Below are 12,543 nucleotides of genomic sequence, written 5' to 3'. Positions count from 1 at the left end.
AAGATTAGAAATCAAGCGCCATTGGCAGGCACCACAGCAACATTCATACGCTCCCTAATCCAAGCAGGCCCGTGGGAATTTGTGGAACGAGAGCCATGATGATATTTTAAGTACTTTGCTAAATGCACCCAAGAGATTCTTGGGTTGTTATCCTACGTTAAATTTACCATCTAACAGCCATATGTGCGGCCATTTGCGGACCATAAATGGAACTGAAGCGACACAGTGAAAACATTACAGGTGCTAAAAACTCATTTCAAAGATTCCATTGGGAAGCGCTGCTCAAGATTCAAACATTAACCAACATTATGGGGGGGGAAAAAAAAACTATGCCGCAATACAATTGCTGTTTAAGATGGACAGATGAATATTTATGAGGCCAGCTGTCATTTTTTTTTGCATACAAGACAGCCAAAGTGTAGAAAGTGAAAAACGGCATTCGCGAAAATAAATTTGTAAAAGCAGTAATGGTCTACTACAGGGGTGCTCACACTTTTTCAGCATGCGAGCTACTTATAAAACAACCAAGTCAAAATGATCTACCTACACGCCACAAAAATGCAAAACATATCAACTATTTTCAAATTGATTAAGGACAATGTATGTTGATGTACCTTGCATAACTGAATAGGCCAATATTGCACAACACACATCATAAATATTGACATTTTTTGTAATTATAGGATGACGTCACGCTGCGATCCACCAGTACTGCCTCCGCGATCGACCGGTAGATCGCGATCGACGTAATGAGCACCCCTGGTCTACTAGATCTATAAGCGGGTCTAAAGATGGGGATGTTTGAATGTTCATAAAACTCAAGAACAGAAGTGTGCTGTAAATTTGCCCACATTGCCACACAAGTTTGAGGAAATGTGTTGAAAAAAGAAATCAAAATAATGACATTCTTTATAAAAGCTAGTGGTGACAGAAGAATTTCATGTCGATTTAGATAAAGGTACAGATTAAGAAGCTTTTCATCACTTTTTTTTGGCATATAGTGAGACAAGGTTTGTATTTTCAGGGCAGCTCAGGGAATATAACTACATTTTACACATTTTGGTCTGGATCCAAACACGAATTCGGCTGTGACAGATATAAAAAAATGTTCCCTCTTTGTCCTTGATTTATGATTCTTTTCGTCATGTTACATGTGGTCTATTACACATTTGATGATTAAGCAGCTTTGAGGTTTGTACTTTTCTGAGGGCTGTTTAATTGTGCACAATAACAACAATTATACAATCATAAAAATCATAGCAACTCCAAAACCCAGAGGAGGAAAATAAAAATTCTGACGTTTCCTTTTGCAAATAAACACAAGGTCTATCCAACCACAAATGGTATATTTCAATTATCCACTTTGGCTCTCGCACTGGGAGTCCCTCTTCATGCCTCTTTCACAAAGACAAATGATTTCCCTTGTAAAGCAATCCATCTTTTTGATTCCCTTGGCTCGCCGACGCTCACCCGCACCACAACGGCCACCTCGTCCGCCCACCTCGTCCGCCCTCACATATGCTACTCGGGCCTGTTATGCTTCGTCAAACGTGGGAATCGGATACCTGAGGAACACGGGCGCCTTTTAACACATTGATCTTCCAAGCTGGGAGAAATTCACCTCACCCGCCCCACATGAATCAAGCATTGTGACGGGGGTCCGTTGGGATCACACAGAGCATCACAAGACTCTCCTTTAAGCCGGGAACGGGAGGCGGGATGGCCTACTCGAAAGCGTATATTTCCGTTGAAGAAGAGATAAATCAGATCATCTCTGGAGTGAGGAGCAGAGCACAGAGAGAGCCTTCTTGCTCGATTTCCTTTGACATGTAAATGCAACGGTGGCACTGAAAGAAGGCCAGGTGTCCCAAGCAAAGAGGCAAAGCGTGACGGTGCATGCATTCCTCCGGGACCTCCACCGTTAACTGTTGCTGTGCCTCGTACGGGTAAACACCAAATGCACTTCATAATGGTGGCAGAGAAGAACACTTTGTAGAAATGCAGTGGTGGGAAGTAACTAAATACACATGCTTGGTTAAAGTTGATTTTTCAGCCATCCTTACTTTAACATTTGACACACTTTTTGCATTCAATGACTTCTGACTGCTTGCGAGCAGATAATATTGACAGAAACACTTCAGAATTCATTCAGGTGATTTTGTCAGCAGTCACATCATCGATAAATACAGAGGAAGCAGTTCCATCGGCGGCCATAAATACCCACCTGGCCATAGGACAGCTGAGCAGCCAGTTGTTCTATTACTTTTGGTCCCTATAAGAGTGGGAGGCACAAATAAACTGTTGTATATGCTATGTCTTACCAAATTGTCAACTAAATACCCTTAAACGATCAAATCTGCAGTTAAAGCTCATCTCGTCTCGTTTCATTTCAAATATACCAATATATATCAAATAACCATATAAGGCAGCAGCAAGTCAACGACGTGGAGGACCAAGAACCAAGGAGCATGACAAGATCCAAGGCTTTATTAACAGAATAATTGCTAGGCTTTTTTCAACTTTTTTTTTTTAATTGAATGAGTTCAATCAGTCAGTCTACTTTAACTTTCAGAAGTCATTTTGAACACATATCGTACACTTCTGCCACACCTGTAGCATTGCAACAACATCAGCAGGTGTTCCCTGTCAAACGCAACACATATTGTGTCTCGCTATGAAATCTAATAGAAACAGCAAGTTCCAAACTGCGTGTGATATGCCGCCTTCTTTTGTAATTTGATCCACTGAAGACCAGAGGTCACAAGTTAACAGCTGCAGTTCTCGCCTTGTTGGACGATTAGGACTAAGTTAGCCATCTTAGATAGATCATCAAGGTGGCAATTTGCGTGAACTCTTTGTGGCCTGGGGCAACATACTAAATGCCCCACACCTCTAACTGGAGGAAAAACCTTGGACAATTAAATAAGGAATTAAGAAAACAAGAGAAGTCCGTCATTAGTTTAAAGACGGGCTGACACAAGGAAAGACCTCCTGAGTGAGGGTGAAGCTCTGAAGTCTCGGTGTCAAAAGGTTAAATACTTGTACAATGAACTAACACTCTCCTCACACGCACTACTGTCCAAATCTTGCCGTCTCATTAGTAGGACGAGCAGAACTAGACGCCAGACCGGTGACTGGTTAGAGATAAGACTTTGTACCGTGCAGCCCTATCCGAGATGACACATTTGACACGGTGCAGTTCCGTGGAGAACGTTATCACTCTTCAGGGTTTAATGGGCCTGTATTTCAGAAAAACACAACAATAGCGGTATTGTGCAACTGTTATGATTCCATCTAGGCTCTTTCTTCTGTATATACAATTGTAATGTATTAAAAATGCAACAAACAATTCCAATGGAGTTGGGAGTCGGAATGTTGCGTAAAATGTCAATAAAAACAAACAATGAGAATTGACAATTCTTTTCAATTAGCATTCAACTGAATACAGAACACTACCAAGATGTTTAGTTTAGTGTCCCTGAGCCTATGTGGCAATATCTTTTATATAATGGTGCTTTTTTTTTTTTTTTTATGTAGTGATGGCCTTTTGATGTTGGTTTTCAGCTTTACGTGCAGAGATGTCTCCCCATTCTCTGCAGCTTTTTATGCATTATGTATTGTAGATGATGAAATCCCGAAATTATTTTCAATGGTATGTTGAGAAACAAGGATGGCTCGGTGGAGCACTGGGTAGCAAGTCTGCCTCACAGTTAAGAGGGTGTGGGTTCGATTCCACCTCCGGCCCTCCCTGTGTTGTCTGCGTGGGTTTTCTCCGGGCACTCCGGTTTCCTCCCACATCCCAAAAACATGCTTGGTAGGCCGATTGAGCACTCCAAATTGTCCCTAGGTGTGAGTGCGAGTGCAGATGGTTGTTTGTCTCTGTGTGCCCTGCCATTGGCTGGCAACCAGTTCAGGGTGTTCCTTGCCTGCTGCCTGATGATGGCTGGGATAGGCTCCAGCACGCCCGTGACCCCCGTGTGGACTAAGAGGTTCAGAAAAGGATGGATGTTGAGAAACATTCTTAAACTGCTGTTGTTTTAGACCCACTCATAACATTTTCCAACAAACCTGTAATAAAGTTCCAAACAGGTGTTTTTTTTTAGCATTCCTCATTGGTCAACTCTCCCAGTCTTAGAGGCATCAAATGCACCCACCAAATGAATAGCACATAAATACATAAATAGCTACATATCAGTTTGAACTTCTATTCTATATGTTGTCCTTGTATTCAATTGAACGTAGGTAGAAAATATTATTAAATCATTGTTTATTTGCTTTTTATTCTGTTTTACAAAACATCCTAAACTAATTGGAATTTAAAAATTTTAAAAATCCATCCATCCATATGGAAAAAAAACTCCTAAAAAATGATCTCTACGGGAACAAAATCATTATTCCCATTTCAGAGACGTGTTATACATTTGAATTTCTCAACATTTTATCTTGTAATAAAGTGTAACTGTGGAAATGTCTATCTCCAAATAATAGCTGTATGAACTTTGTATTTATGCACTTTTAGATTGATTTCAACAGCTCAAAGTGTGTAAACAATGTCCTTGTTTTATCACTTCGTACAAGATTCAACAAATGCCTTCATTAGGCCCATCCAAGGTGCCACGTTCTCCTCAACTAAACCTTCGTTTTAGTCACGACTATACCGCGCCATCTACTGGTTGTTTTAAGACAGTTGCCACATACAGAAAACGATAATTCAGCAAAAAAAAACAGTTGACAGATATGAAGTTGCACAAATTGAAAAAAATTTATTTGATTAAAAAAAAAAAAATCAACATGTTGCAAAGTGCCTCTTGGTTGTCATTACACATATTTCATAACCCATCTAAGGATGGTATAATAAAAAATATTCAGAATATTTTCCGGATAAAAGTTTATTTATAGCACAAACGCTTTTTCCCAACTTGCTGAAAGTCAAGTTTTTATCTAGTGTTGCAAAGTTGATACAAAGTAAAAAATATATAGTATGGGGATATAGTGAAGCTGTTCCAAAGTGGTTTGAAAATGTCGCATCTCCCAGAAGTTACCATTTTCATGAAAAGATGTTTGAAAACATTTGATTGCTTTGTAAAAGATCCACAAAACATTGTTCAAATTTTTACACCTCCCAACCAAAGAAGCCTAACAAGAAGGCTTAAAAATGGTACAAATAGATCAGATGAGGTGGTGAATAGCCAAGCAAATGCAAAAGGAAGGTCAGCACCATTATGCAAAAGGTAAGGCTTGACAGAAAGCTCATGCAAAGTCATTAGTTACACTGATTAGCGTTTGGCGAACAAGCACATTAGATATTAAGATGCCAGGAATGTTGATACAGTGTTCTTGAGGCTTCTGCCGAAACACAAGTCTGTTTCTGCAACTCAAAAGCTACAGAAAGTGGCACAGTGACTGTGGGTAAAACTTATCCACATGAAAGAAAAATGGCAATGTTTTGTGCAGCAGCAAGGCTTTTGTGACAGAAAATAAATAACTGTGAAAAGATACAAAGTACAATGTCAGGACAGATTTGAATGTAAATATAAGACTGTAAAAAATGAAATGCTCGAGTGTTCAATATGCAAGTTGAAAACAAAAGACACTCTCTAAAATAAGATTGTCTCCCAAAAGACTGTGTGGTGATAAGCTTCCCTAACAGGGAAAGAATGGCAGCTGGCAACCGGACAAATCAAGCCATGGCTGCTCATTGCAGTAGGAAGTGTTTATTAAAAAGAAAAAAAAAATGGATTCAAGAGGAGTGTAGTGTTGAATCGGAGTGAACAACAACAAAACACATCCCCATTAACTTTGGCAGTTTGCTTCCGCAACATCAAAAAGCACGTTGTCATTTCAAGGAAGTTAAGCGTTGCGGTGTAGAGCGTGTCAAGGCTGTTTTAGACGGGAGCAGGACATCAATCTTAAAGGCCAAACCGGTATCTGAAGATGAGTTACTCGTCCATGGCTGGTTGCTGGCTGAAAGGGTGTGCTGGTGCTTCTCACATAGCTTCAGAATTACAGGTACGTATCCTGGTCTGTGCTGCTGAGGCTGTGTGTGGATTGCTGGAGGGAAATCTCTTTGGCAGAAGGGAGGTCTGCAGAAGGTGCATGGCTCTGCTGAAGCGGGTCTGCTTGAGTCTGTGGCGCAGCCCCCGGGGCCTTGCTGAGCACCGCAGGCGGGGCTGGCGGAAAAGCAGGTGGGGGCGGCGTGGCGTTGGGAAGAGGGTAAGGGTTTGGAATCTCCTCAGGGAGCTGCGACTTCTTCAGGGTTTTCTTTTTGCTCTTCTGCTCCTTGCCCTTTAGCAGTGGGCCGAGCTCCGCCTCCTCCAGTAAAATGGTGGGGTACTGCTGGAGATCCTGGCGCCTCGGGGGGTCAGCCAGCATGATGATTCGGGCCCCGTGCATCCTCTGTGGGGATTTGAAATTGAGCTCGCCGCGATTCTTCTTCCAGCGCTTAAGCTGGGTGTGATGTTCCCTTTCCACGTCTCGCGCCGTAATTGGCACTTCCAAGATCTGTGTCAGGAAGACACGCGTCATTCGGATACACATGAGTCATTCAGATGATTTTCCAAGTAATAGATCTGCCCTTCATGGGAAATACAGTAAGTCCCAGCCATGTCTGGTCTTTGTGTTGAAACGTTGTAACTTAACGTTGTAACCCGCCAAAGGCCTCTGCTAGGGTCACCAGTGGTCGAGTTACACAGACGGCTTATTATAAAGACTGGGTGAGTCCCTTTGGATGTGAACACTCCTTATTCTCCGCAGTCCATTAAATCAGTAAGAACCATTCTCCAAACGATTGTGACGTTCTGCCCTACAGATGGTGCTGCAGTTACATAACCAGGAGTCAACAGCCAGAGTTCAAAGGTAACAACTTGAGATTTTTGTAAATTTCCTCACTGTGCCAAGAAAGTCAAGTTTTGTCTTGAAAAGGAAAATGTTTCGAGGCAATTTACAAGATATTCTCAAGTGTTAGACTGCTGACACGACAGTCAGCTGATTCAAGCAAACGATGAAAATGGGCTTGAATTGTGTCCAAGCACATACTCAAAGAGTCACGCATCTACAATTACGGTCGTTTCCTTTGAGTTCATAATGCAAAATGCATGCTGCAATGGCGCTACTTTTTCTAAAATCAAAGCACTGTCTGGAAGCTTGGTTGTCAGGGACACTGGCTTAACTGATTTCTTTCTTTCCATGACTTTCTATGACTTCATTCGGTCATTTCATAATGTGTGGGATTGTGTGTGTTTGTACGATGATGACTGTGTGAGTTTCCAGAAATTCGAGTCCACGAAAAATTCAACAGCCATGTTGCTGATGTTCTCCAATGAATTATTTGTATTGGACCTCGCACTACCTGAGCCGATGCTAACAAAAGGATTATCACTTGGTGTGAGAACATTTTCATAGTAGCACCCACCCTGGTGTGTGAGCGTTATTCATACATAGTGAATAAAGTTACCGCTTTTACCTCTCGGACGAGGAATCCCTCCTGCATGTATCGAGGCTCCACAGCTCGGAGAAGCTCCATGGTCTCATACTGGCCCTGGCAGGCCTTCAGCTTCTCACGACTACCCAGCATGCACTTCAGCAGTACTAAGCCTACTCTGAAGATTATTTTCACACCTGATTTTCACAAGAGAAAGACAAAAGTGTAGCACAGTTATTCATCCGAGTTTCATCAAATGTCCTAAATATATACTGTATCACAAACATTCTTGGCCATGACATTTGTAAACTTCAGAGACGTACCGTCACAGAGGAACATGTCCCAGACACGTAACACAGACGCCCATGGCAATGTTCTAGAGAAGGCGCACATGAACCATTCAGTCATGTAGAGGATGGGATCAATCTTGTGTTTCTCCAAATGGCGGAAGGCCAATGGAGAGACACGTCGCAGCAAAGCAAACAGAATTTCTCCATCTAACTGTATAGCTTCCTAAGAGACAAACAGACAGGAGAGCCGTTAACACGGGCGATCAAGCGCTCTTCTGCATAAAAGTGTGGATGTTACATTGTTAAAAAAAAACAAAAACTGTCCAATCACATCATGTTCCTGCATGTTTTAGAAAGACAGCAGAGATTACACAACATCTTTATTAGCAAAAAGTGTTGTTTCTACTCGAGGACAAAATCCCAAAGTATTATTATTCACCCTAATTACACAATGACTGTGCTTCTTGATGTTAGACCTATAAAATATTGGGTCATACAACAAGAAACAAACTGTACTCTTGTTTCAGTGTGATCATATCCGTTGTGGTTGCAGTGTGTTGCTCACCAGGCCTGGGCTGTAGTAACCAGGAAGATACTTCTCACAAATTTGCACCAGTCCCCAGAAGGCGTCCTTTGGGAAACACGTTGACAATAAAATCAGGCATTCATTTCAATGGACAATATTGTGATTACAGACACAACCAATAAGCGCAGTAGATATTGCTGGTATGCAGCTAGGGAGTCCATTAGATCCAGGAGGACCAACCTGCTGCCTGTGACCACCAGGCAGCCCACAAGACCATATGAGTAGTCTGTGGGCCTTTTCTAAAAATAGCTCACCAGTGATTTTCTAGGAATGTGTATTCTAAAATTTGAACACGAGTAATGATTTATTTAAAAAAAAAAAAATCCTATTAACTATTTCATAATTATTCTGAGAAATCACTGACATGATGTCTTCTCATAAAACAGTGTTTCAGAAGTGTATACAGTCAAACTGGGGGGCCCTTTGTATTAATCAGTACCCAAGCAATATCTCCCTAAGCAAACTTATCACAGCTTCCACCTATAGCACTCGATGGCTCGAGATTACAATAAAACTGAGCTGTCCAGTAAAAACTTTTGCTTAAAGACTCACGGGCGACGGCACCTTCACCATACTGTTTGCATGTGTTAGGAGGTGAAGCATGGGAGTGATGTACCTCAGCAGGCATGTGCATGAGTAACACAGCAGCAATGGGAGCTTGCGCCTGACAGTATCCCTCCTCTGGTTTGTAAAGAGTGTAGGCCTTCAGAACACGGAAAAGATCCTTCTGCCTGTGCACGGATACACAACAATGTTCACAAAATTGCACAGCAAAATTGACTTATAGTGCATGTTCTCTCTGGTATGGGGTCGTACCCGTGTCCTCCCCGAGACACAAACATCTCATGGAATGGAAACTGTCGATGGAGATCTTTCTCAATCACGTCGCTCCATTTGGGATCCCCTGGCTGGCTATCCAACTCCTAGGATGGAACACATGAAGGGGCTGTAAATCTGTTTTTGTACAGTGAGGTTTCCAATTAAACAAACACTTCCTGCAAAAAAAAACTAAATACTAACACCCTAATGCTGCATTTTAGAGACTGTACTGCATTGAAACACAAAAGGAGTCCACAGACAGAACAGACGTGAAAGGAGGATGTCTCTGACCTGAAATTTTCCTTGGTTCTGCTCTTTCTTGACTTTGCCTCCTGAAAGGTAGAGCCACGCACGGCCTCGGAGAGAGGGAGGAATTCCTTTTTGGCATCGAAGCCTCACCTGGAACATGGTGTAAGACAGTGTCACAAAATACAACAAGACAAATGGAAAACTAATGTTTGTCACAACAGATGCTAGAATGAGAACATGAATGCAGTAAGAACGTTGTTTGCATTTGACTCGTGCAGCATGCTCACATCACCCTGCACAAGTCTGTGCTGACTTTAACAAAAAGGCTCATGTGGTATCAAAACTCTAATACTGCATTTATTAACTCATGGGACACAGGTTGTATTCTGAAATCAGAAAAAAAAAAAAACATCCTTTACTTCCCCACATTTGCAGCAGGTGAGCTATCGCCATTATCGCAGAAATGCGCAAATAAAGCCATTGTTCTGCGCATTCCAATTATGTTGCTCCAGTCTGAACAAACAGTCTTTGATACACAAAGGACGTTTGGACTATGTCTTGTCATACCAGTCTTATATCAAGTCACTTGAGCCCCTCCCTGAATACGACTAAACGTTTTTTGTCACAAGGTGTGTCATGTGAAGGGAGAGGACAAGTCCTACACCCTGCTGCTGACTCATGAAAATGAGGTTAAGTTGCAGCGCCGTGTTACATTGCTTTAAAGTGTCTCACATGTATATACGCAGACACACATTCAGAGCACACTCAACTCTCATCTCAGTAAAAGCCAATAAATACAGCATTGGGAGTACAGATTCATACACTGCATATGTGCACATCATAAATATTGTTGGATTTATCACTTTTACAATGGCATTGCCGTTTCTTTGTATGACTTCTTATATAATGTGCGAGAATGCTTGTTATGATATTTGATATGTTTGCTGTACAGTGGAACCACAAACACACTGTGTCCACACCTAAGTGATGTTTTGAGTATATTAATGCAGGTACTGTAAAAACAATTCTTGAACTGTATTTACTATTTACGTTAGCATCTGCAAAAATCTATGGTAATCGAGACTTTTTTTTTTTTTTTTGTCAAGTGTTAATTACAAAAGGCTCCTGGACTCCATAGAAATCTATGTCATCCTTCTTGAACAGTATTGCTCATATATTGAACAGCCAGAAACTTCGTCAAATAAATGGACAAGTTGTTGTTGAATTACAAGATCACAATTGAAAAGATACTGGCTGTACCAAAACCCTTCAAAAAACCCAGAAGCAGTTTTAATGGCTTGCCTCATGTGAACCACAGGGCATTTTGTATTTCGACGGTTGAAACTATTTTTTTTTTGGGTCTGACCTTATTGAATCTCTTGATCATCCACTTGTCCCAATGATTGAGCATATCCAACCACTTCACCTCCCTTTGCCTGAGCACTGCTGTAGGCACATCCTGAGCCCTAGGGACACAAATGAAACGAGGACATATATCATTTCACTTTATGTAAGCACATGTTCCTTGCTTAAACAAACTGAACTATAAAAGGGTTGAAGCAAGCATTAAGCGACCGTCAGTGGTACAGAATAAATATCCAGAGTCTACTGTTCAAAGCAAAGGCTTTGAATGGAAGGGAATTGTGCTTGTGTCATTTGTTTTAACAATTTAATTTTGGGTTATGTCAGTGCAAGTTAGTTGGAGGATTAACACAATTTAGATCTGCCACGTTTAATAGCAAACTTTAAGAGTGGCAGTATTTGCTTGATTCAAGTATCTACAAGCTACAACACCAAAAATAGAGACCCACATTAAAAGCTCAGATTGAAGAAAATGTTATGAGTGAGTGAGTGAGGTCTGATGCTTATAAAACTATATACAATTACCTCATCAGCAAAGGCGTGTAATTGAAGGTTGCATTGCTTCTAAGGAGCTATTTTTAGGCACTCCACCGTGATTTACAACAGTTGATGGAAAACGAGGATCAGGAAAATTAACAATTTATAATCTTCAATTTTGGAAGTAGCATTGGATTTGACAATGAAAACATGGACCGACATTTGACAAAGGGGACCAAAATAAGCTGTATCAAACAACTTTATTAACTCACTGCTTCGGTGCATAATATTGAAAAATGAAGCTTTTGCAGAAACTTCAATAAAACACCGTTTAACTTGAATGCATAGTAGGTTCATAATAAAGAAATCCACTGTTATAAAGGATTGCATTGTACGTTACAGCGAAGAAAACGCAGGGTATAATAACCACATTGTGCCACGCAGCTCGTGGATCATCAGGCAACCAGACAGCACACGCACAAATCCCAAGATAAATCACGTTTTCTGCAACTTGTTCTCGTTCATTTGTTGTTTAAAAGATTCAAAGCACACAAGGGGGTATGGAAATCATAGCACGGCGATCAAGCAGAATTAAACACAACTTACGACTCCTCCGTGTATTGTTGCGCTCCACCAATAAATCCATATTTGTCCGTTTGTTTATCGCTGGTGAAGCCATTGATCTCGGAATCGGAGCCTAGTGAGCTTTCGTCGTCGATTCGACTGCTACTGAGGGTCCGGATGCTCCTTGTGTCCACGGGGCGACGGCCGTTCTCCGTGTTGTCCATATTAGCGTCGATAGCTAGCACGCTAGCGAGGTTAGCTCACGTCAGCGAGCCTGTTGACAAGCCCAAATCAGAAACTGCTCTCTAAGCATATAACATGTTCACGTCAAATATCCCTGAGGCCATGAATTTCTGGATAGAAATGAAGAATTCACTGCTACGGTTCCCTCGCTATAACCATTAACGGGCGTCACGCCATAACAAACCATGAAAACAAACTTAGGTTTAGAGCTACAGAAAAGTGAGTTCACCGAACATCAACTGCAATCCGAGGTTTAGCATGAGCTAACTAGGATGCTAAAGCAAACTTACGTTAACAGCTCGGAACTTGAACCCTTAGTATTCCTATACGGGCTCCACCGTCCATTGACGTTATGGTGTACTTCATTGCCAGGGGAACTAACTCATAAAAAGGAGATAGTGGAAATGTCAACAGCTCGCGGTGACGGCTGAGCTTAATGTCCTGTCAAATTGTGCCTCGACCAGCAGTCCTGCCCAGTGGAGCTAATGATTTGTCTTGCCGATCTTACCCCTAGTGGCTTCTCTTGTTATTAC

At 41.5% G+C, this 12,543-nt stretch overlaps 1 protein-coding gene across 1 annotated transcript; it reads right to left on the bottom strand.

Moving 5' to 3' along the window:
- Nucleotides 1-4,738: 4,738 nt before the first annotated feature.
- LOC147057905 (TBC1 domain family member 10A-like) lies at nucleotides 4,739-12,529 on the bottom strand. Its single transcript, XM_085910640.1, has 10 exons — nucleotides 12,301-12,529; nucleotides 11,810-12,041; nucleotides 10,731-10,830; nucleotides 9,407-9,514; nucleotides 9,113-9,219; nucleotides 8,913-9,027; nucleotides 8,276-8,341; nucleotides 7,744-7,933; nucleotides 7,463-7,617; nucleotides 4,739-6,501 (listed from the first exon to the last, which is right to left on the bottom strand). The coding sequence occupies exons 2-10, from the start codon at nucleotides 11,989-11,991 to the stop codon at nucleotides 6,004-6,006; spliced, it is 1,521 nt and encodes a 506-aa protein (XP_085766766.1). The 5' UTR covers nucleotides 11,992-12,041; nucleotides 12,301-12,529; the 3' UTR covers nucleotides 4,739-6,003.
- Nucleotides 12,530-12,543: the final 14 nt, after the last annotated feature.

The sequence above is a fragment of the Syngnathus leptorhynchus genome, chromosome 4 (genome assembly GCF_054491065.1).
Source record: "Syngnathus leptorhynchus isolate UIUO chromosome 4, UIUO_Slep, whole genome shotgun sequence".
NCBI classification, from domain to species: domain Eukaryota; kingdom Metazoa; phylum Chordata; class Actinopteri; order Syngnathiformes; family Syngnathidae; genus Syngnathus; species Syngnathus leptorhynchus.
The sequence above is the reverse complement of the archived record's forward strand: the minus strand, read 5'-3'. Positions and strand labels throughout refer to the sequence as shown.

Coding starts and splice junctions, on each gene's coding strand:
- LOC147057905 (XM_085910640.1), bottom strand. CDS start 11,991: ATGGACAACACGGAGAACGGCCGTCGCCCCGTGGACACAAGGAGCATC. Junction 10,831..11,809: donor CAACAATACACGGAGGAGTC/GTAAGTTGTGTT, acceptor TTGTGTCCCTAG/GGCTCAGGATGTGCCTACAG. Junction 7,618..7,743: donor GGACATGTTCCTCTGTGACG/GTACGTCTCTGA, acceptor TGTGAAAATCAG/GTGTGAAAATAATCTTCAGA.